Raw genomic sequence first — 26289 nt, 5'->3', positions numbered from 1 at the left:
CCCTACTCAGATTTCACACGCCGTAACGGGCTTAGCACTGGGTGAACTCTACCATCACCTGCCAAACCGACCTTTGGGTTGATTACTGAGTTTATGTTATTTTTTTAATAAAATATTTATTTATTTAATTGTATATAAAATATCATATGGTCTTTAAACTTTTCAAAAACAATTTGATTTACAGTTAGTTTCATTTAAACTAACGAAGCAGATATATGTAAACGGTACCACGTTCACGAAAAATGGCGTAAATCAAAAATCCTAATGTTATACAGCTGAATAAAACTAAAAAATCAGGTATTAACATTAGCATTCGATAAATAAATATATCGCCTGCTTAACTCTGTTGGTGGTCGAGGAAAATGCAGTATAATTTACGCATAGAAATAATCTAAAAAGAATAGCAGAGCGTGGTTTCGATCCACGGACCTCTGGGTTATGGGCCCAGCACGCTTCCACTGCGCCACTCTGCTTACTGAGTAATGAAGAAATTTACCTTATATTTTCATAGCAACGGTGATATTAGCAATGGTCCCGTTTTTGAACTTGCGTAATAATCTGTTTACGTTACACTTGTAAGCCGATTTAATTATAGACTATGATTACCTAAAACAATATCCATTATGTTGCTGTAGTTAAATTCCTGGAAAAGTGTTTTTGGGGCTCCGTATTGAGTGAAATAGCTGCATTGCATGCAGGGATTCCTAGAGTAAGCTTAAGTGTGGACATGTTCGTTTAAACAAATAATGAGCACTACCTAAATGAGGGGTGACCAGAATGAAGCAAAATGACAATATTTACCTTCCACTCTTTCTTCAGTACCTCCTACTTCCCGTCTTCGCCGTTGAAATTTCTTTCCAGTCTACAGGCACAGTCGGGATGTACTCAACTTTAGTATGTCACACAAATATACACTTCCTTTAAGTTCAATCAAGTTTGCAACAGACTGGACGAATCCTTTCGGTCCGGAATCCCGCCGATTAAACACTCTCTCCGTCATTGAACCGAGGGAATAACATGAAGTCTCTTATTCATTTCCAAATGGACTTTCCACTTACCTTTGCTTTGCTTATTGGCTCTTTGCCCTTGAGCCAGCTACTGGGAATTGGATATCGAAATATACCTAGGCTCGAAACCAATTATCGATAATGTAGCGGTAACTGTCATATTTCCAAGGTTCTGGCAATCCAATAATAATACACTTTGGCTTTACTTGGTGGAAATCTATCATTGTGAGAGAGAACATGTTGAATTTCCACGTAAAATGGCTTTTTATGTGGAAAAGCAAAATGTCTTCTTTCTTTCAGGTCTTATCAATTTCCAGGGTATCATTGTACATATATTGGGTTGATAGCGGTACGGAAGAATCGTTTCAAGTTTGTTTGCCATAGACACCAACCTTGAATTAAATAAAATTACTCTTGGTTGATCACATACTATGGACTATACTATACTGTTAGTTGTAATTCTTCGCGGGTCCTGATTAATATTTAGTTTGACAGTCTGAGGTTAAGTAAAACACCTTCCAACTAGGCATTCTGCGGCGAATGGTCATGCCCATCTACATTAACATTGTACCCCACAAACCGCCGCAAGGGCGTATGGCGGGGGGTGTTAGGTCACCACCAGTAAATAAGAATAAAACCGCATGCAAAACCCACTAATTCATGCCAATTTCTGTCCAAATCCACGCCATATTTCAAGCCGACTTTGACCCTCATTAATTCCGATATAGATGATCATTTACTAGTTTATAATACATTATGCAATTGGTTCGATATTGACGTAAATACCCCGTGATCCACCAAAAAGGTGATTGGCAGGGGGTGCAAACAACAGGTGAGATGGGTGAATGATAAGGGAGGATATGGGGGCGGTAGGAAAAAGTGAAAAATATTCATGAAACACTTTCCTAGAACATGCACTTCCTACACTCATAAATATTCTTAGTCATCTGTTAGAAAACCATTATTATCTCTTTGTATTCTATTTACCGTTTCAATGGGTTTTTTGCTGTTTTCATATCCCTTTCCTATATGTCCCCATTTTTCTATGCCCCTCTTCCTGCCCTCAGATTTATTTGTTTCTACTTCCTCCTCTCCTTTTCTTGTCGTGGTTTCGACAGTATTGCAAATTAATCGAATTTAGACAACGAAGGCAACCCTTTATCAAATTAAATTGGATAGAGTGGTTCGATTTCCGGTTAATTGCTGGAAGATTATGTAAATATAAGCGACAGATTACACTCTATCGATTGATTCGAAGACAATAAAAAATTCCAAACATATGTAATTGTCATTAGTATAATTAAATATAAGCAATGTCACTGCGGTAGATATTAATGGAAAGCAGCAAGTTGTTAAAAAGATCGCAATGTCAATAATGGCGCAGGGTTTCCACCGATGGCGCTAAACCTCGGATCTCTCGATACACCGACGGCGTGTAAAATTCACACATCAGGGTAGGGGGGCCAGTTCCTTTCCCTGTTCCGGTTATGGTTTCCCAGGAAGATCTGGTACCCGAAAAATCACATTGTTTGGGTGGAGCTGCAGGTGCCCAGAGACTTGCCGGGAATGGAACCCGAGACCCTCCGGTTAATAGTCCAACGGTCTACCCCCTGGACTGGAGTATATATATATAGTATCCCTGGACTGGAGTATATATATATATATATATATATATATATATATATATATATATATATACTGGGGATCGAGATGGTGCGGGGGCTAACGTACTTGGTTCCCACCCTGAGGGCGCGGGTTCAATTCCCGGCGGTGTTGAATATTTTTCAGAGGTATCTCGATCCCTACTTGAGGTGCTTTGTGGAGGGCACTTAGAGTGAGTACGCCGTCCGTCGGATGGGACGTTAAACTGCGGACCCCTTGGCGCCTTTCGTAAAGAGTAGGCTAATGCCGACGCCGGGTTTCTCTCCACCCTTCATCCTTTCCTGTCCATCCCCTATGGCGCAAATGACCTTAGCTGTCGGTCTCTTCCCCTAAAAACTATATATATATATATATATATATATATATATATATATATATACATATATATATTTATATATAATGTATAACACTTAGCACTAGTGGACACAGACAAAAACACAGAAAGTTTTTGTCTGTGTCCACTAGTGCTAAGTGTTATACATTATTATTCACGTCCGTGAGTCTTTCAAAAAGTGTTATATATATAGATATATATATATATATATATATATATATATATATGTATATATATATATATATGTATATATATATATGTATATATATATATATATATATATATATATATATATATATATGCATATATATATATGTATATATATATATATATATATATATATATATATATATATGCATATATATATATGTATATATATATATGTATATATATATATGTATATGTATATATATATGCATATATATATATGCATATATATATGTATATATATATATGTATATATATATATATGTATATATATGTATATATATATATGTATATATATGTATTTATATATATACATATATACTCGTGTATATATATATATATATGTGTGTGTGTGTGTATATATATATATGTGTATATATGTTTATATAATCTTTTTTTTCTAATTTTCAAGCTGCCGGCGCTAATGAAGTGGCATACGCGCACACACTCATATTTGCGGGAAACGTAAGACAAATTATGAAAAAATTAAGTTTTCTTAGTATATCAAATCCCCTTTCTCCTACGCCTTTCCCGGAATGTCAATTGAGTCCTAGACATGCATTTGTAGGTCGGAATGGCTTGGTTAATGAGATAAGTCATGCTGTATTCTAAATTTATGATATAATCGAAAAAAGGGGATGGGCAGGCATTGGCCCCTCCAATATTTCTTGCCTCCCTTCAGGCGGAAACGATGTGATATCCTTCATGAAAATATCCATAGAACTAGTTTGTTTCAGAAATCCTGGTGGTTGAAAAGTCACATAAATATTGTAAAATGCTTGGAAAACACTACATTATTATTGAAATCAATGGCTAAGGTCTTAATTTACATTTAAGAAAATCTCATAAAATCAATGGTTTCAGGCCTTTATACCTCGCAAGCCGCCGCAAGGGCGTGTGGCGGGGGGTGTTAGGACACCACCCGTAATTAAGAAAGAAAAAAACGCATGCAAAAGCCATAAATTTATACTATCCACAAACAAAACATGGTATACATTCATGCAAAAACACTTACACCCCACACATATACAAACACTCAAACTAACAACTAACATTCACATGCACCTACAAATATACATAATATCTTTGCAATGTTTAATTTTCTTCCGACTTGTAAATTCAATGTTCTTTTGATATTTCTAAAGTAAATTCGGTTTCTTGCTATTGTGATTTCTTATTGTTCGGGGAAAGAATGAGTATTTGTATCTATCTGTACTAGAATCTATCTCCCTTAGTTTATCTTTGTGGTCTGATCCACCTAAGTAGTGTGGGACCATTATAATTCCTTTAGTGCCATTGTTAAACCCGTTTGTTCTGAACCTTTCTAAAAGTCTCGCTGGCTCTCTTCGTATTACAAGTGGCTCGCAGCCTAAATTCCCTAAGAGTCCTGTCACACTCGCTTTCCTATCATAACAATTTTCAACGAATCTAGTGGATTTTCTCTGGACTTTATCTAATTCTTCTAAGATGTCATTTTTCCCACGAACGAAAAGAGATCAGAATAACGTTATCAGACCGCGCTAGGAGGAGTAGTTAATAGTCAAAAGTAGTCTCGTGTGTACTCATAACCTACCACACACCATAGCGGTGCCTTGCACGGTGTCATGTAGACCGAAGTTTCCCATCCCAGATCGTATAGTAATTATGTGAACCCTTGTGAAGAAGGTTCTTCCTTACACCTTGTTCAGTTAGGCAGTCATTTTTTTTGACGATTCCCATTTACTCGCCGTACATTGCCCGGTAGTAAAATGAAATAGATGGAAAGTTAGCCAAAGAAAAAATTATAGAAGCGACAGGGAAAGGACAAATTCAAATAAAACAGGATAAATGAAGCACCAGGTGTGAAGGGTAAGTGATAAGGGAGGATATGGGAGAGGAAGGTAGGGAATAAAAATGAACCACAATTGTCTTCATCTACATAATATCCCGCAAGCCGCCAGAAGGGCGTGTGGCGGGGGTAGTTAGGACACCACCCGTAATTAAGAAAGAAAAAAAACCGCATGCAAAAGCCACAAATTTATATTATCCACAAACAAAAAATGGTATACATTCATGCAAGAACACTTACACCGCACACACATGCAAACACACAAATTACCATCTATAACATACACAAGCACTTACAAATGTACCTGATAACTTTAAAATGATTAATTTTGTTTCGACTTGTAGATTAAATGTTTTTAATATTTTTAAAGTAACTTCAATAAAATAGCAGAGCGTGGTTTCGATCCACGGACCTCTGGGTTATAGGCCCAGCACGCTTCCACTGCGCCACCTGCTCCGCACATATCAGGTGTTTAGCCCCTGAATTCATTAAAAACCTACCTTCACCGGTATAGAATATGTCTGAAGACATCAGCTATTAAATTTCCTTAGACTAATTTGCATTTGGGAGCAATCAAACAGAGCGAAAGAAGCAGAGCTTGCTTCGAGAGCAACGATGATCTTACGAAGCAATCGAACAACGAGAGCTTTCCAATACTCCATGATCTCCGACCGCCCGTGGGAACTGGACGCATTTTCGCCGACTTCGCCGGCATCATCACCGTGGTTCGACCAGGGGTTGGGCACGTGCCAGTCGAACACACGCGTATCGCAACGATTTCGGACCGCTCCGCTCCTGAGCGAGCGTATACTAGCCTCAAGGGATTCTTGGAAGGGAGGAGGCAAAGGTCCTCCTCCCCGTCACCCCTTTCCTCACAACACTTGAGGCCTATTTGGCATATTAGCCGAGAGTCGGAGGAGAATTTTGGGCCTTTCTTCTCCGTTTTCCAACCGAACGACCTTCGTGGGTACTTACTTACACCGTCGATGTTCGATGGATGCATTCGTCATTGGCCGACGACCGAAGGTCTCCGCACAGCAGCGTCGACTGAGAGGTGGATTTGAGACTAGTACACATCCACCAAATTTTTATTTTACCCTCGCGAGTTTCCCGATCAGAAGTTAAATGAAACAAAAACACCTTTTTGAAAATAAGAAGCGGAATTAGGAGATATTTTTTTAGTGGTTGACAGGGACTGTTCTTAGAAAAAAATATCAGACGGCGGGCACGTATAAACCTATATTATTTTTTATAATATTCCTCTTTTTGCCTCCACCAAAATACAACTTTTGAAGCCAATTTTGCTTCTATAAACTTGAATAATGGTCATAGGTCATAAATATTATTGAATAAGGGTTGAATATGTTTGTAATAATTTTGAAACTAATTTATTTTAAGTGTTCTACATCTACATAACACCCCGCAAGCCTTCGCAAGGGCGTGTGGCGAAGAGTGCTATTTCACCAGCCGTAAAAGAGAACAAAACCTTATGCAAAACCAACATAGTTATGCAAACGTACACCCGCAGTGTCACATACGAGTATATTTGATGTATTCCCGACGGAGTGTGTTCATTCCACGCATTTCTTAAATGGTGAAAGGGAAGCGATTACCTGAGAGGATTATTTTCACCATGTACGAAAAACAGTTCATAAATAAGTTATCAACCCGACAGTTATTAATTAGCATTATGTTTCAGGCAAATTCAAGTTGTATTCCCTCAAATAACCGACAGAAAATCCTAAGTACCCTTAATAAGAAGTTTTTTCAATACTATACACCCTCTTACTTCTTAATATTTTTGCAGTTCCTTACTGCCAACTTTCAAGTAGCGTAAAACATCCCTATATTAAGTATTAATCCCCATTCCTAGAACTAATTCGAGATTGTCTAAGACTAGTGAGTAGCTTGCGATCGCGGATTGGCTCCCTATTTCGCTGTACATATACCACCGTGTCGTCAGCAAATAGTCTGAGATTGCTACTGACGTGTGAGCTTAAGTTATTAATGTGTGTTAAGAATGAAGCTAAGTATAGAATTTTAACCACTGTTGGTATACAGGTACGCGGAAAAAACACCATTGTCTGGTCTAAATCGACAGTGGTACGCTACCAGCCAGTGTCCTTAATTATCAGTAAATCATTGCCGAATGAAAATAGTCATAGAATGCGGATAACGTAGGAGCGAAGGCATTTGTAAGCATTAAATAATATTATTCATTTTGTTATACGTAATTTTTGCGATGAATTATCTTTATTTACCCGTTAAATGCATAACCAATCGCTGTTTTTGTACCTAAGAAACTATCATCAAGCCAAACCGTGATTTTCATAGAAATAACTAGCACTTTTTTATCACTGAAATTTGGGAATAATTGTGGTGGAAGTACATTACTACAACACTATTTCATTTAGATTTTTCCTTGAGGACGAATTTTTCTTCCATTCGTGACCTTCTCGTCACTTTTCCGCTCCTTGTAACCCTCTTAAAAAGGATATCTCCACCTCAGGCGTAGACTCCCATTTACTATCACTTGTTAAGAGTTTTCATCCAAGCAATAAATTTTGATTTTTGTCAAATATAGAATAAATAACTTTAAGATGTGTAAAATTATATCGGGTCAATGTGAAATAAAAACTCTAAGAGTGTCACAATAATCGGCATTAATCCACCCGAAGGTGGCCAAGAAATCCGGACAATAGTTCGAGAACCAAGCACTTTCTCTAATTTATTTATGCTAATCTTGTTGCTATAATTTGGAAGGAGTTTAAGCGGAATTACAGTTTCAGGAAAATATTGGGTCACTCTTCATTTTGGATTTCTAACCATCTTCTGTGTGGAACACAAAATTAATTGCATCCTTCTTTATCTGAACGATATTGACATGACAAGAGAGAACACCATCTAATTCAGTGCAGAAATTCATATCTTTAGATTTCAAAATCTTCCCTGAACATTTTCTTATTTTAAGCAATCTCAGAGTCAAATTCACAATGGCAGACTGCTTCCGGAGTCAAGGTTACCTTCCCGCGTTCGTGTATTCTCTGAGCCCCAATTAGCTCTTCTGCGCTACGAAATAATCAAAACAACCATTTATAAGCCTTTCCGTATAGAAATTGAAATATTCTTTTTAACTGTTTTACGTATAAAATATATATATAGCAGATTAAATACATAAAATGACGTAAATGACAAAAATAAAGACAAAATTTAGGCACTTAGGTTTAATTCTCACGAACACTTTTAACCGTTGTGAAGTGTGGATAAGTAGCTGGGTACCACCGCATTATATACCAGCTGGTCCGAAGTCTCACGCCGTCCTAAGGGCTTTGGGACGGGGCCCGGTCATTTCTACGTCTTATCGGCGTACACGCAACTGCATAAAACGTCCTCAATTGGTGTTGGGATGACTATGACCAGTTTTGCCATTTTCTTTAGCATTTTTACGTTGTAAGAGGTTTTGTTTTCAATTTTTTCAGCAATTTCTCACCACTTTTTTTTTAAATCTTAAAATCAAGTTAATTAATTTATCTTATTATACTGTAACCACGCACCACCTTATTCCTTCCACTGTTGTTTTAAAAAGGAGTTGTAAATGTTTTATTTCGGGATTTAAATTATTAATTAAATAAATAATTTTCTTCTAATTTCGTCAATCAAATGTATGGTAAAAATGTTAAACGAGGTTCAATTTTTAATTTGCAGAAGAAAAGGCTTTGCGACGTTTTTAGTTTATTTGTATCGCAGTGAAAACTCATATTTTTGACTGGAAGATATTCATTAACGCCACCAATGAACGTCATCGGTCGAACGAAACAGGTAAATAAATGAAACAATCGGATTATTGAGGATATGTAAGAATACTCAAATACTTTGAATATAAATTTTAGTGGGCTAACTTTTCTTCTGCGATGCGATGATAATTCTTGTGGGCGATGTCTTACGCTTTACCAGGGTGATACCCATTTTTATTCATCTAAAGTGTTATTCATTAGGTGTTGCTTTCGCGGTTGAAGATTCTGAATTTCCGAGAAAAAAATCACAAGAATGTGACATATGTTCACTACGACGGTCGGAAGTGGGGGTTATGGCTTGGATAACGTCATGATCAAGCGATAAAATTGGGGAAGAATAAGGTACGCGGAGGGTGTATGCGATGATGAATGAGGGGGTCGTGAAAGAATATTGATTTGATGCATAGGTAATTAATATATATTAAATAATTGTTTGATGGAAGTGTGGTCGTGGAGATATAATATATGAGAGTTGAATCTCCAGCCAAATAAATAATAGAAGAACGCAAATGCCTAGAAAGAAGAATAGACAGGCAATCAAAGAAGCGTATGTGTTCGAAGAATAACAGCATATTAGTGTCCCAAGGACGAAAGAGCATGAGCGAAAAGATGCATAAATATTGAATATTGGTAAAATAAATTCTTTGTAGGGGTATGATGATGAGAACAAATGCAAACAATGTAAGATTAAGAGATTTTCAATCATGATTAAGGATAAGTAAATCGTTAAAATAAGAGAGCAAAATTAGAGCAGATTGGAGCAGATCTCAGGTGACTTTTGGACCAAGATGGTCAAAGAGGTAGGGATATAAGAAGAAGAATTACATTTGGCAAAGAACCTTTCACAATGAGGATGCCATTGATGACAGGGACGTTGAGTAGTATATTAAGAAAAAGATCGTCAAAACTTCGAAACAGAATGTGGCTTTGTACGGCACGGAAACCTGGGTCATTAAAGCAGAATGATATACATCAATTGTACGTTTTTGAAATGTGGGTGTGGATAATGATGGAAAAGGTGAAGTGAACTAAAAGGAAAGCAAACGAGGAACATCTAAGCATGATGGGGGAGGAGAGAGGGTTTGTTGGAAGAAATCCAAAGGAGAGATGGAAGATGAATTTTTTTCAAGAGGTTTGATTGGCAATGGGATGTTGAAGACTGTGATAGAGAGGAGAGTGTTAGACAAACGAGGAAGGGGCAGCAATAGGATAGGGATGTTGGGTGGAATGAAGGGAGAGTACATTTATTTAGAATTGTAGTTTATTGCTGTTTGGGGAATTAGGTTGTGCCTTGTTAGGCCAGGCCAAGAAATGCAAACCTGTTCAGTTTGTTCATCCAAATCCTATCTTAAGGGGTACACTAACTAATGATACAAGGATAGGGCAGTGATAAATCTGACTTATACTTTTAAGAAACTGCGGGAGAGGCAGCAACAGTAAATTTTTGCGGAATCATCCGCTAATATGAATTTCAATTCAACGTTCAGAGTGTAAAAATCATTCGCCTTGACTGGGATTGGGAACTCGGATCCCTTGATGTCCAGCTGAGTGCTTTAGCCAGTTAAGCTATGGAGGCGTCCTCTTAAACTCTGACAGGTTGTTTAAAGTTTAAGAGCATGCCTCGATAGCTTACTTGCTAGAGCACTCGGCCGGACATCGAGGGATCCGGGTTCGAATCCCGGTCAAGGCGAATGATTTTTACACTATGAATGTTGCATTGAAACTGACTTATACTGTTGGTATGGGAGAACTTACAGCCGTACTTTACCTAAAATATAGGATATAAGCACAAGGATAAGTTTCCTTAAATGTAAGGTAAGTTTCCTATCAAAATTTAAAAGAATGGCTTTTCTTGATAGTATCTGCGACGAAAGGGAACTGTGTGTTAAGGGGTACATGTACGGAGGCAGGCATGCGCGGTGCTGAATTGACCGTCGGGATGTTGGGAATTCCAGAGCGAATCGATGGCCATCATGGATCCACCCAGACATCGACGCCGGACTCGCTTTCACCGTGACTCTGGTCCGGAAAATGGAAAACAGTGAAGGGAGGGTGAGGGGTAGGGAATTGTGCGTGAATTCCTGGAACAAGAAAGCGAAGGAGAGAGGGAAACGGGCAGCGGGGAACGGATGGGAAAGGAGGCGTGTGGAGAAGGGGGCGCTTCCCCTTCACCCCCACCTGAAGAAGGAAAGGATGAAATTCGATTAAAAATATTTTTCTTAAATGTTTCTGGACAAATTCAAAGATCGATGGAGAAAATAATTCATTTTTTTACCCTTTCCACTATAAACGGAATGGCATTGTGAAGTCAATTTTAATAATCCCTTCAATGTCACAAGCTGACAAGTACCACTTGATTTCCCTCCAGGAAGATTATCATCGTTTCTTGAATATGTGCTCCATATTATAGGAATATAAGCAGCAAATATGGATCATTTTGTATGCAGTTTTGGGATACTTAAATAGATGTTTTTAATGAATATGTTCATTATACTTAAAAAGAATTCTCTCTCTTACCTAGCTACGTGGCAAAAAGCATTTTTTTTCATTTAAAATTATTTAAATGGTGTAAACAAAGGAAATCAGGATATAATATTTAAAATGTGAGAAATTCATTGTGCGAAAATAATTTAAGGCTATTTATGTGGATCATTATTTTTAGCAAAAAACTTTGATGAAAAAGCGTGGGTTCGTAAGGGGGGGCGTTGTCATTGAAACCAGACGATAGGCATAGATTTGAGGCTTTTGAAATGTGGCCATGGAGGAGGATGGAAAAGTTGAAATGGGTCAAAAGGAAAACAAACGGGGAAGTACTACGCACGGTGGGAGAGAGAAGCGGAACGATGAAGGGAAAAAGGGGGAGGCGGACTGAAGAGGGACATATTTTAGCGTCGGATGTCAGGTTGTTTTCTTAGTAGCTTTAAGGAAATGTATCATTGTGTAGTTTGTGCCCATCGAAATCTATTTTAACCGGTAGAATACAAATAATAATACATATTATTATTCTTGGTGAATGGATTTTGCCCAGCAAGATTTCTCGCACTAGTTCGCACGCCAGTATATGACACCATTAAATTAACAGTTTCGCCATTTCCCGAGGTTACTTTGCGTTCTGCAAAATGTTTATCTCAAATATGTCACGACAAATTTTCATTTACCATACACCAGGGGTGGATCAGGAGGGTGGGGGGGAGGGCCGCTTTGATTGGAATAATTTCCTTACAAACCTGACACCACTTTTGAATACCTGTTGTCCCTGGAGAATAAAGTTGATTATGCACGGTAGGGTAGATTGCACTCTGAGGGAATTATTTTAAAATTTAACTCGCATTTCGGCCATTTCCTTCGGGAAAATATCTACAGCTTTTTTCATGAATAAGAATGCCCCCCTCCCCCTTTTTAGAGGTTTTCTAAATCTTCTACTGCCACATATATTCTTTGGTTGTGTGTTACGTCGCCGGATCGTGACCTCCCGCCGCCCCGGCGGGCCCTAGAAAAAAACGTGCTCCCGACCCTGGCGGAAGCGTACCGGGAGGGAGATCGAGGGGAACCACGGAGGTGCGTCGGCTGTTTTTCCTCCTCCTAAACCCCTCTCGATTTCTCCGCTCCACTATCGCACGCGAGATTGAAAAAGAAAGGAGGGAGGGGGAGGGAGAGAGATATTCCCGCGGAGGAGTAGGCGGGACCGACAGGGGACAGAGAGAGGTGGGGGGGGAGTGATCTGGGGGGGGGGTCGCACTACCACCGGCAGTCGGGGAGGGCGGCTAAGGGAGAGCGCGGGGGTTGGGAGGGGTCCGATGGAAGGGCGGCGCAGACGTAGTGCGTCCCGGGTAGGGCAGCGCAACCAATGGGGCGTGTGATTCGGGGTGGGGGTGGGTAATAGTGGGAGGGAAGAGTGAGAGCGAACACAAGGGGGCGGCGTGTGGGGGGAGGGAGGTGATATTGGGGTGGGGAATTTCACCCGTGTGGGTGGCAATTAAGGGGAGGAAAGAGAAGGGATCGGGGGGAAGGAGGGACACCGATAGGGGGAATGGTGGAACGGAGAGGCAAGGGTTTTGGAATCCAATCACATAAAACCCTGCCGAGCGTTAAATTGCGTGTGGAGTGCCGGCATAGCGATAACATTCAACGGAGCGGAAGAAGAAATTAATAAATCCTTAGGCACTCCCCCCACTCTCCGCCTTCGAATACCCCACAGCCAGCCATCCATTTCATCTTTTCTCTTTTTTTTCATCTCCTCCTCTCTCTTCCGAATGATTTGTTTGTCGACCTCCGGATCGAGATCTCTCTCTCTCTCTTTCTGCCTCCCTCTCCCTTCTGCTGCGAGAGAAAGAGAGAGGGAAAGGGTGATCGCGACGAATTTTCGCGTCAGTGGGGCCGGTCGCTCGGGCGGAGGAGAAAGGACACGTGATTCCACGATGCCCTGGGCGCGATCCCTTGAAAATTCCCCCAAGAGATGGCAGCCCGCGAATTGATGCGCGACGGCGGGCAATTTCCTCCACCTCCAAACCCCGACGTGTGCGAGGCGACAGTTGTCACATCCGAGCAAGCAAGGGTCTACCTGAGGAGGCTCAGTCCATGAAAGGGGATGAGGAAACTGACGGATCACATTGTGACTTAATTATGGGAATTATCATCTTCAGGCTAGTTAGTTCCCACTCCTTACCTGCAATCATTCCCTTCTATGAAAACAAATCACTACCTCGAGTTCCTCTACCCCGATCACTTGACCTTCGCTCCTTGATCGCGGTCTTAATCAAAACTTCGTCGCCTCGAAATCTCTCCAATACTCACCCTTTTCATCCTTCCACGGATTATTTTCTCAATACCTTTCCCCCTCCCCCCATTGAAATCTAAAAATGTTTCCAATCTCGTGAATATGGGTATAAAAAATTAACTAACCTTCCGTTAACTAGATACCTTTAATATAACCGAACATTTTTCTTTAGCCATAATTTTCGCATTGTCATCCATGCCCCCGTCCCATCCGTTTATCCGATCTGAAATAAAGCTTGATGAGACATCTGGTGCGTACTTCACCGGTATGAGTTGGATAAAATCTTCGCCGGTTGAGGAACTCTCGTTTCTCGAGAACCTTTTGACACCCGACAGGGCTTTGATTGCTCGGGAACCGCGATGATGATGATGGTGGTGTCAGATATCGAAACGTCGACAAAAGTGGAGATCCCGGAACGATAAGAATGCCGATAAAATGCATTAAAAAATGACGCTGGTTGGTTAAAAATGGTAAAAAATGTGTTTTTTTTCAGAAATATTTAAGAATCACGTACTGATATGAGAATCGCTCACGATTACGCACACGAATTTACGCCATATTATACTGGCGGGTGTGCAGAAGCTTTCGGATATGCGGAATCAATTAATCTGTTCAGCTTATTGTAATCTGTTTTATTTTGAAATTCGCGTGATGATTTCGTCGACTTCCCCGTTAAAGGTCGTTTTCACTTGGACCGTCGGCGTTATAAAAAGAATCAATCAATTACATTCAGCGATTTCCGCAGCCAATTTTTTTTCTATGGATTCACTCGTGCAAACTCGTCAGTTTCTATAAGTGGGCACGGGCAGACGTTCGGGGATGCGACTCTCACGGCTCTCTTTCACAAATTTGTAACCGCACCTGGTTTTTTTCACCTCTTACTTTGAAACGTGTTATAATCGTTGTAGCGCACTCCATTCCACTGCCTAGTTTCTTAGAGTGAGATATTAAATGTTTTGAAAGACTAGGAATAGTTAAAATAACACTGCGAGGGCCGTAAAAAAAAATAATTTAATGAATTTATATCCGGGAAATTCTGCCCCTTTAAGAAACATCCAGAAATAGCCTTTGGGTCTTATTACCTAATTTTCTTTCCATTTTGCCATGCTGATGAGAGTTAATTACGCATATAACGACTGATATTTTTCCATTTTTTAAAGCCATTCATACTTTTTGGGGCATACAAGACTACGGTATTCTCTTCATATGTGCCCCAATGCTTAAGATTATAACGAAATCAAGGGTCCGAAACCTCAGTTGTGTGGACTAAAGTAACAGTTTCATGTCTACCGTATTTTGTGCGTTCCTGGCTCTAATGAGTACTGAACAAAGGGTAAGTAAAAGAAGAACTAGAATGGGAATTTTTTCGTGTTTAATCCGCCATAGATCGTACTAATGCTTACTAAATGGACTAATATTGTCATTTCTTTCTTTTAAGTCTCCAACGACGCACTGATTTTACAGCATGAGTTAAAATAAATATATCAATCTTTTTTTTCATTTCCAACTGGCCCAAAAATTTCCGAATAAGTCATTTGGTTTTTCTCATTATTGTACACTAGAAAGACTCTCTAACATGAAACAGAGATTATTGGCGAGGCTATTTTTGAGAAATAATTACATTTTTCAGTGTATTTCCACTGTCCTCAAAGATGTAATGCGTTGCGTAAGAAGTCAACAAATCGAAGAAATTTCACTTCACAGGAATCAATCACTTGTATGGATAAAAATAGTGCAAAGGCTGGTAAATTATGTTAATATAGAAATCAGGATTTTTTGATGTGTTACACTATTAATACAAAATTTATTGCTTCTAAGGATTTCTCAACAAAATGAAAGATTAATTATCGCCAAAACTTTTAGTCTAGACATGTATAAGTTTGGTTTCTACGTGTAATCGCCCACGGTTATACATGTACATCTAATGCCTATGCTCATTAATGAGTACTGGTTAGTCATGCTATTCAATCTACAAATTCAGAACAGGTTTCAAAAAATCATATAGTTAATATATTCAAAATAAGTTGTTTCAGATAATGTAGGAAGTTAAGATTGTTCGGGTTAAGGGTTGTCAGTCAACATAAACACAAAAATAAGAATACAACATGTAGATGACAAATATTTATTAATCACTCTGGTTAAAGCTAAGGATGATGTCAAAAGTGGTTACGTTTCTACACTGCGATGGCATAAATACGATACAATAACACGCTCACAATCACCTCGAAAACGTACCTTCGGATTCATTTGGGACATCAATGATTTCGAGTTTTCGAACTTAAGACTTCGCACTCAAACCGAAACACTCTCGGCAAAAATTATGCATCGGAACGGTCGAAACTCGAGCGAACGACCAACTCGAATCCCGGCGAGGCTGCCCTGGAGGCTCCAGACTATCCAGCGACAGCTGGCCGACGACGCGCTCTCCCGTAACCTGTGGAAAAGAGAAAAAATGAAACGTTCCGGCATAAAGATGAATTCAAAATGCAAATCAGCGACGCGACGAAAAACACATGCACATTTTCATTTTCCATGCGTGAGCGAAGGGGCGTTGTTGTCGATGGGGAGGGGGGGGTTGTCAGGAAATTCGAATCGGCACTGCTGCGGCAGGTCTCTTTCTCTTGGAGAAGGGTGTCCCGGGGGCGGGGGGATGGCGAGGGAAAGAGAGAGAGGAATCAATTTGGATCGATCCCCCTCTCTCTCTCTCACTGCGAGGATTTACCCCCGTCTCCTCCTATTGAAGGGGATTCCGGCTAGTGGGCGGCGACCAGGGGAGCATTTTAAACGGGGCCAGTCTGTGCGGGGAGGGAGTTGGAAGAAAGGGGAGAGAGAGGAGTGGGGAAGAGAGTACCCACGGTGGGGGGAGGTGGGAGGGAGAGAGACGGGATTAGGTTAAAGGGAGTTGATTGGTTTCGAGTGGAGATGCGCCCCACTGTTTCAGCACCCACACCCCCTCCCCCTCGAACCACCTCCCAGTCCCGCCCCACCCCTATCCATTTTGGCCCGGAGAAAAGGCAGGGGCGGTTTCCCGCCGCCGGACGAGAGACACTGTGACCGACAGAACCCGGAAGGAAGACGATTCTCGCCTCATTTTAATCACGGACATTCACTTCTCCATCACAATTTGTTTTGTCATGGATGCCTACGCCTTTCGCCCGTCACTTTCTTCTTCCCTAAATTGACAACATTACGTAAATTGCAGAAGAAGGGGGCGAGGGAATTTTTGAAAGGTTGTTGGATGATGATTAAGGGCGTGACAGAAGAGAGAATGTTCGGTAAGCAGGGAAGAGAAGGGTTTTCGGTCAACAAGGAGGAAGGAAGGTAGAAGCTACAATAAAGTTGAGTATTGTAGGGCAAACAAGTGGAAGTTTTTAGGATACTTAGAAGATATTAGGCATTAGGGACCGTCCTAAACATTCCATTCATAATTAGAATACCTAGAATGAATGGATGGAATTCGCGACCACTCGTCATTAATCAAAATTAACAAAAAAATGCATTTTTTCACAGTGGAATTAACGTGTTGCGACCTAGGTTTCACTCTCAGTACATTGTCTTCAGGTTCAAGGTGAGACCAAATGTCACCTTACATAGTTTGAACTTAGGAGGAAAGGGAGGTTGGAGGAACAGGGCCTGGGGATAAAATAGAGACCTAGGCTACAATAAATTAGGTTCCACGATAGAATATTACAAATATTTGGCCATCCATTTAGCAGAAATTCCAGCACACCATGGTTAAATCTTTACACTTGGTTATTTAAAGACATATTTTGGTTTCCAAATAGGTATATAAATGTGAATACGTCTAATTTAAGCTCTAAAATGAGGTATATGAAGATATTTTGTAAGCGATTAACTAAGAGAAAGTTCTGGGTACTCCCAACTTATCGATTACGGTTGATCATTACATTAATCTAATTGGTACAATATATTTTATGAGATTCGCAGAACCTTCATGGATGTAATATGTGATCGAAAGAATGTAAAAAAGCTATTCTTTGCGTGAATACGCCAAATTACGGTGATTATTAATCACGTTTCCCTTGGGTTGCTCTAACGAACAAAAAACTTTATTCAGACACTGGAAGTTTGTTATACACCATAGTCAAAAGAGAGTATTGTCATTACTATAATTGAGAAGCAGAGAAATGCAATAGTATCGTTGAATTATCAGGAGGGACATTTGCCTGAATTTTAAATTTCATCCACGGAAAATATTTCATCATAGTGAAAACAGATACTGTATAGCATTTTTTCCACTTTTTCTCCGTTCGTCAAATAAATCATCCTAATGTTTTGGTGGTTTTCAGTATTTATTGGAATTAGAGTTATTAAATCTTCACTTCTTCAAAGGTTTTCCAAGATAAACTCAAGGAGTGCGTACGATGTGCCCAATCACCTCAATGATAAGCGTTACAACAACATGATGTACGTGTACTTTGACCTAAGTGTACTCACACATCACCTGAATCATTTATAAAGACGGAGCACTTATTAAAATTACAATCAGCTGATAGGGAAACTGGAACATTTTAGCAACTACACACATAAATATGACTGCATGTATAAATTTATTTAGAGAAATTACGCAATATTGTATGAATGCAAATCAGCCCAAACCCTCATCCGGGTTACAATATAAAATATTTCCTCTGATAGCCCGATTACCCTGGCAATTTATATTGCCATGTGGGGTTAATATATAATAAATGCAATCATCTGAGATTTTGTATGGATCCTTAGACTCAGACAGGATTGAAAAAAAAACATTCCCTGAACCACTTAATATTCGGACTAAATTTAATCAACCTAAGGATATCATTTCATTCTAGCCATTATGATCATTTTGAGTACACCAATAAACATGTCAAATATAATTATATATTAGAGTTCTATAAACTTTTATGAATCAATAAATGCCGCTTTTTTTACAAGTCATTCATTAATAGCTCTTCGCATTATATGAGAGATCGACAAGTGGGGATCAGAAGTCCGAAACCAGAGAAAAAAATGTACGATTTATTTTAATCACCATATGTTTTTATGTAGGCAGCAAGAGTTTCATTGCAAAGAATATCTACATCTACATAACACCTCACAAGGTTGCGGTTGGGGGTGTTAGGTCACCAGCCATGCATGCCCAAAAATTTCGTCTGTACATAAATATTAGTTCGAGTATATAACGGCAAAGCATCGTATTCATTATCGAACCTTAGAATTCAATGCCCAACGCCACCCCTTCAAGCGAATTAGGTAGTATCAGAATTAACATTATATGAAAGGAATAATTGATACTTCGATTCGTAAACTTAATTTTTTTCAAATTTCCTCGGCACTTATTGCCTAATTCACAATACGTCTCAGGCAAAGTCGAGTTGTAATCGTATTAATATAATCGAACTATCTTTTTATGAATTAACGGGGAGGAAACCTAAATGACGGCACGCAATTAGTTGCACAAAGGTTCGAAAGAGCAATATGCTCCTTATTACTTGATAAAAAGGGTTCCATTTATTTTTTGACTTGCTTTCACTCCTCCTCGTCCGTCATAACTCTAATTCTCCTCCTCCATCCATCACTCCCATCACGACGCTAGTTCGCGAAATGTTACAAAATGGGCCATTTGGTTCGGAGGTAGCTTGAAGATTTGCAAAACGGGAGCGCGCGAATGAAATTTTCTAGAGGGCAGAACTAACACAGTCATTAAGGGGGAAATTGAACTCGGTCAGGCGGCAAGGAAAGATTGGGGAACAGGTAGGGGGGGGGAGTGACGGAGGAGGTGCGTCGATGACATCTCGAACGGGAACATATAGTAAATCCTTCTCACGATCTCCCTACTCATCCCGATCTCCATTACCGCAGAGACAGAGACGTTAATTCTTAAATTCCGGCCGAAGAAAAAAGGATACCGGGGAGAGAGGCGAGAGTGGACGAGCAACACCCCTTGGGGGTAAAACCCTGCCACCCCGCCGACTGTAAACAGGACGCTTCCCGAAGTGACATAATTAAAAATAAGCAAAAGAGAAAAGACAATAACAACAACATCGAGACATCGCCTTCAAGAAAAATCACCAACTCTCTTTCTCTCCCTACTTCCTTTCTGAAGTGGAGGAAGCGACGCGAGGTTGAAAGAAGAAGAAGAAATGAAAATGGGTGCAAGTCACAAAAAGGAGGGGGAGGAAAAGGGGGGAGGGGAGAGAGGGACGTGGGAATGATATAAGCAGAAAAAGCGAGTGGCTATTAGTGAAGGGTAACAGAGCACCTATCGCTCGGAGCTCGCGAAGTCGGTGACCGAGAGGAAAAAAGGAGAACGCGGTCGGAGTGGGGGGTGGTGGTGGTTGGGGTGGGTGCTCGCGAGAGGGGCGGAGGGGGTTTAGCTGGGCGGGGGCGGCGGAGGTGGTGGAGTGTCGAGTGAGTGGGAGGAGTGGGAGAGAGACGACGCAAGCGCCACGTTGCGGGTCGCTGAGGGGGGGGGACCACGTCATCAGCGGAGTCGGCTCGGAAAAAAAGTGGAGTGGCGGAGACGATAAGGGGCGGGGTGGAGGGAGGAGTGGAGGAAGGCGGTGGAGGATGGCGGTAGAGAAGGGTCGAAAATAAAATTGAAGCGAAAGAGAGGGAAAAGGGGAGGGGGGAAGAAACAAATGTGGGACGGAGAGCGACGGCTGGAAGGGGCGAGGATAGCTTCTCCACGAGGTCACGTGTTGGAGAGAAGCGTCAGAAAGTTTGGGGGGGGGGTAGTGTGTGTGTGAGAGAGAGGGGAATGCCGGTAAGGGGATGATGGTGCGGAGAACCGAGAGAGAGGACGGTGGTGTTACCTGGACAACAATTGCGCGTATGAAATAGTAAATAACTCCGGCGGCGGAAGTGCCTACGTAATATCCGCGAGGGTTTTCCATTTTTTTCCCCACTCCCATTTCTTTAAAGAGACGACAGAACTTTTCGCTCAGACCTGCCGTCGATGCGACGAGATGAAAAATTTTTCCCCTCTATCCTTCATGATTTAATCACTTGTTTAGGCTGAATGTAAAAACTCATCCCTTCGCCTCTATGAGCGACGCCCACGCTTCTAACGATGAAAAGAATTGGGCATGCCTGTAATTCAGCCCGTGACGAGAGCCTACTCAACTATCCTTAATTGCCTCAAAAACCATCTTGCACGAATCTTGGCGAATTTTATCTGTTTTCCCCTTACTGCTAATTGTTGCTTGGGTAGCTCGTTTCGCTGAAACATAAAATAGAATCATTTGCGAGCTTCGAGCAGATGCAAAGGAGAAATACCGGAATTAGTCTGCGAACGCGGGCCAGAAGTAAACAATTTTAACATGGGACCACCTTTCATGGCTTTTATCATTGAAAGGTCCTATGTTTTATTGTTAATTAAAATAAGCAAGTGAATAATTAATAAGTTAATCTCGGTGTATTGCTGGTAGAAGGTGAGGACCAGTTAACCTAGCCACTTGTCCTGCTCAACTAGTTAGTGTTTTAACGGTTCACTGGATACAAAACAGGACAATGGCGATTTTCCTTATTGTTAAACACCAAAAACACTCTTAAGTCTTATTTTTATGACAACTGTGAGAACAGACAAGTTGATTCACGCAAATATCGAAGTTATGAGAAAACCAAAGATGTAAATATAAAACTGCATCACTGGAGAATGTCAACTTTCGGGCTGATACCTGCACGTACAATCTAAAGATTAGCTCGCCGCATTCGAGTACATGGCCCCCATCCGGATTGGGTAAACAACCTGGACGGGTGCGGCGAACATTTTCCACATATTTCGACCCCGTAAAAGCAAAAATGCCTTTCGGAAACCAGTGCTGAAGTGAATGCACATGGAGAATACCATGTGACAGATAATTACAGATTGGTAATATTCCGGTGACGGAGATATTATTTTTGGGAGAGGGAAACCATGGGATACAGAGTATAATATAGAGACTATAATAAATGAAAAAAGTATATCATAAAGCAGGAAACGTAGAAGGGCTAATGCCATTTGAAATGATCAAAAATATAATACAACTGGACGTCTCATTTTTCTTGACTCACAATAAGCCAACAAAAGTAAATCATAAAAACATGGATACAAACTTTCGTAATCCGGTTCGGGACAATTTACTAGATAAAGAAGTCGGAAAGGTTCACAGTACTAACAACAATAAGAAGTCGTTTCAAAGAACGCCATACAAAAGGCATTTTCATTTTGAATTTCGAGGGAGATTTTCTCATTGAAACTAAAAAATACTGTGATTTGTTTGAAGGAATACCTGGCTAAGGGTTGCTCCCTATTTGGAAGGAAATGATCAAAAAATATCGGAGAATGACATCGCGGTTGAAGGGGGAATTTTTGTTTCATTCTCCAGTAGAGGACTTAACGAGAAGGCAAGGTCCCAGGGGGGGAGAGGCAATCCCTTCGGGAGTTGCTGAAACAGGCTAACGCGAAGGCAGTAAGCAGATTATACGAAATGCCTTGTAAACATAATACCACATTATAAAGTTCATTGGGCTTCCAAAAGAATTTAAGTCCAATTGCTGATTGTTCCATTATACAGGGGAAAGAGCGGATCAAACGAAATTATCACGAAGACTTTTAAATCTTTCAACATCAATTTGTGATCAGGTTGAGAATATATTTATTATTAGCCCCGTCGTACTACGGTAGGGGGACTCATGAAAATACGTTTAGATAGAACAAGTGTAGAATCGACAGATTGAAGTCCTTTTTCCAGTGAATGATATGGGATTAGAATAAATACAAATGACCACGGAAAGGGGAAAAGTTTAAATCTAAGCAACTAATAGATTTGTCATTATTTATAAATATCTAACTCTAATTTCATTGCTCTTCTGTTTACAGTGAGCAAATCTCGCGTGCTTGGAGAAGTACTTTACGCTTAGATGCCGTAGAACATGTATCTGCAGTTAACATCACCTCAATTATTTAAAATATTTTACTTAACTAATAACTAAGCAACAATTAACTTAGATTCTCCATACGTGGAGTGAGATCACCTCCTGCCACACGCCCTAACGTTCCAGGAAGTTGTAGAAGTAAAACAATTCGTCGTTTTGCAGGCTCTTGGGAAGTTTTGACCAACATTCTTCACGGAAGAATGGCTGAAGTAATCATAATCAGTAAGTTAAGATTAATTCGAATCTACCCATAGCTGACATACATGCCGCCAAATTCATCTCAGTTACGACTTATAAACACGCAAAAAGAATTAGCCATTGAGCAAATATTAGGGACATAAGGTTGACCCGACGAAACAGCTGAACTACATGGATAAAAAAAATTCACATAAAACTTAGGCAGATAATTATTTTTGGAGCGGTAATAACGGGTACAGAGTAACTTTGCTTGAATAGATTCCTAGGAAGCATGTTTCAAGCTATTGAGAAAGCAAATAACAGTGAACAGAAAAGAACGAAAAGAAGAAATTCCGTTATGAGCTAAATACTACCTTGATCAAAAATTTCCCGGAATTTATTCAGAAAATTAAAAATACAAGTTTATTCATCTAAATCTATATTGTCCCCTTCAAAGTAATCCCCATCGACTGCAACACACTTATGCCAGCGCTTGATCCAATCCTCGAAACATTTTTTATATTCGGTTTTCGGTATGTCCATCAGTGCTTCCTGCGATTTTTCCATTACTTCCTCTCGGCTGCTAAAACGCGTTCCCCGTAATGGTTTTTTAACTCGATTGAACAGAAAGAAGTCACAGGGAGCCAAACCAGGTGAATTCGGTGGCTGTTGGATGGTATTTGTTGCATTTTTCGTCAAAAAATTACGAATAATGATAGCACTGTGCGACGGTGCGTTATCATGGTGCAAAATCCACGAGTTTTCTGCCCACATTTCTGGTCTCTTTCGGCGAATTGCTTCACGCAAACGTCTCATAACGCCCAAATAATACTCTTTGTTTACTGTCTGGCCTTCTGGCAAAAATTCATGATGCACTACACCGTTGTAATCCATGAAAACCGTCAGCATTGCCTTCTTTTTTGACTGAAAACGACGTGGTTTTTTTGGTCTCGGCTCATTTGGTGAACGCCATTCACTTGCCTGATGTCTGGATTGCGTGTCGTACTCATAAACCCACGTCTCGTCTCCAGTAATGATCCTTTTGATGAATGTGGGATCGGATTCAGCCTCGCAAATCATGTCTTTTGCGACGTCAACACGGTCTCTTTTTTGCATGAAATTGAGGTCTTTTGGCATGCTACACGACGGAAACCCAAATCATTAACCACAATGTCTTGGGCGGATCCATAGGCAATGTTCAAGTCCTCCGCTATTTCTCTGATGGTTAATTTGCGGTTATTGACCAACATTTCTTTTACTTTATCAATTTTTTCACCGACTTTCGATGTCGATGGTCTGCCACTGCGTTCATCATCTTCGATTGACTCACGACCACTTCTGAACCGCTCGTGCCACTGGTAAACGACCGTTTTTTTTAGAGAATCGTTGCCGAAACACTTTTCCAACATTTCCAACGTCCGTGCGCCACTAAATCCGTTTTTTACGCAAAATTTAATACAAGTTCGTTGTTGCAAATTTAAATCCATTTCTGAAATTGTAAAAAATCGCCAACACACACAGAGATAGATGTACTCTTGGCTACGTAACTTTTGCAAATGTCAAGTTATGACACTAAGATTTAAAGGGAATATCAACAACAGATGTACCAATTTAACAAAAAAAACAGAACTCAAATCGGAACGATGGGAGCGCCACACGGTGGTTATTCCGGGAACTTTTTGATCAAGGTAGTATATCATTAACTAGCACAAACTATTTAGAACAAGTAACACCTTTATTGCTACAAATGCAAAGATCCTTGGAAGATGCCCCGAAAGGTTACCCAGAAGATGCCATATTTTACAGGCCATATTATACACAGCCGGCAGAAAGGTAAAATCGAAAGAAATGAAATCCTTGAGTTACAAAAGATTGATAAAGATTAAATAGAGGAGAAGGCCAAGAGTTAAGAGTTCCACCTGGATTAGGGGAGGAGAGGTTCAATGATAACTTCGTGAAGGAAGAGAAGACAAACTTATTGGGAGTCTTTCAAAAACTCACCGGTCTCCTGAAAATAATAACGGAAGGAAGAATGGAAGGGAAACACTAAAAGGGGAAGTTTACGGGAGCAATACGCCAAAGAAGTTATGGGAGACGTTAACCCTTAGAATTTATGGAGAGGACTGATGAGTACATGTGAAGTGCTATTGAAAAACCAATCTTCCGATTGATAACTGCTTGCGTTGCCAACTTTGTCGTAGATATGGTTGGAAAACCAATCGTGGGCTCAGTATCTATGAATGGGTCACAAAAAATTCAATTCATCGAGGCCTTTTAGTTTTTTTCCATCTTTAATGTACGATCATCGCTCGGGTTGATTGCGCGTAAAAAAAGGTACGCATTTGAAATTTATTTTTAACGTTCAAATAAGTTGTTGTTTAAAACAAAATACATTCGGCTCACAATCTTATTTTTTTTGGAGTAATTACGAATTTTTTGAGCAAGGAAAAAAATAGGAGAAAACGGAACGTTGAGAAGGTTCAGCCACAGTAACTCGTTCAAGAGATTTAAGAAAGGACTTTCCCTACATAACTGCTAAGAGGTGTGAGGTTTTAAAAAACGAACATTATTTCAAGGGATAAGAAATGTACGTATGCAATACGTATGCAGAAAAACTCGTATGCAGAAAAACTCGTATGCAACTGAAGTAATCTGAAATCATCGTCCCAAATCCATCGCTGTTTAATATACTCGCATCCGAAGCAAGTTATTACATTTGCGCCGATAATTTGAGTCCTTTTGGAGGGACGGGGAGGTATATTTTTAAATGGTGACTGAATTTTCGGGTTGGTGAAAGGTTTCGCATCTTTCAAACTTGCTCACCCACCACACTTCCTGGAAATGAATGGCACCTAGGCCGTAAAAAAAAAATCCGCCTTGTCATTGCCTATCAACATCGCCGTCAAATGCGGAGGAATTTTGATCGCTGGCAGAGGCGCACACTGAAGACCGCCACGAGTGCTGATCTAATGCCGACACGACGATCGAAGGGGAAAAGGGGGGAGGGAGGGGTAGGCTCCTCGCCTCACAACCAAAAGGGCGTGGATTCGGATGCCACCCTGACCACAGGTGGAGAGAAATGTTACTCCGAGGATTTAATGAAAGTTAACGTACGTTTTTGCTAACTGCTCTTTACTACACGTCGGAGCAATCCACATTAAAAAAAAATGGATATTAGTATCCAAAAACGCGCACAGCGGAATTAGAACTCATTTATGACCAAACAATCACAATTTTCCATTAACTATACTGGACTGCTTACTATTAGAAATGTGGACATAGTTGTTCATTAACGCTACGAGCTTGTACTATAGCTTTTTAAAAAAAAGAACATGTTTTTTTGTGCCCTTAATTATCGCACCCTGTTCAAGTGATCACCGTTAAACACCTATAAGATAAATAAAAAGGAAAAAATCATCGCGATTTGGGTTAATTAAGCAGTGTAATTAGATTTTTTCACTATTTTTTTATTCGAGAGCATGTACTATGAATTGGCCAAAGTAGAGTGACATCGCAATTTTACTTCCTTGGATTAAAATCCAAATCCCAACGGACATCATTTTTCTTCAAACAATCAGTTTAGT

The 26289-nt window shown here is 40.1% G+C and overlaps 1 protein-coding gene and 1 non-coding gene across 5 annotated transcripts in view; both read right to left on the bottom strand.

Moving 5' to 3' along the window:
- Nucleotides 1-401: 401 nt before the first annotated feature.
- Nucleotides 402-473, bottom strand: TRNAM-CAU (transfer RNA methionine (anticodon CAU)). Its single transcript has one exon. It is a non-coding gene; the product is annotated as a tRNA-Met (tRNA).
- Nucleotides 474-15784: 15311 nt separating this feature from the next.
- The window catches only part of LOC139698921 (uncharacterized), a 386101-nt gene continuing 375596 nt past the window's right edge, over nt 15785-26289 (bottom strand). For all 4 annotated transcript variants that reach the window (XR_011703026.1, XR_011703027.1, XR_011703028.1 and 1 more), the window contains one exon: nt 15785-16043. Coding sequence is in view for 1 of the 4 variants with exons in the window: in XM_071597877.1 (XP_071453978.1) it covers nt 16003-16043 (41 nt within the window). In the remaining 3 variants the exon portion in view is untranslated. The remainder of the gene's footprint in view (nt 16044-26289) is intronic.

The sequence above is a fragment of the Hetaerina americana genome, unplaced genomic scaffold, assembly GCF_022747635.1.
Source record: "Hetaerina americana unplaced genomic scaffold, ioHetAmer1.1.p SCAF_9, whole genome shotgun sequence".
Taxonomy (NCBI): Eukaryota; Metazoa; Arthropoda; class Insecta; order Odonata; family Calopterygidae; genus Hetaerina; species Hetaerina americana.
Note: the sequence above shows the minus strand (reverse complement) of the source record. Positions and strands in the feature narration are given on the sequence as shown.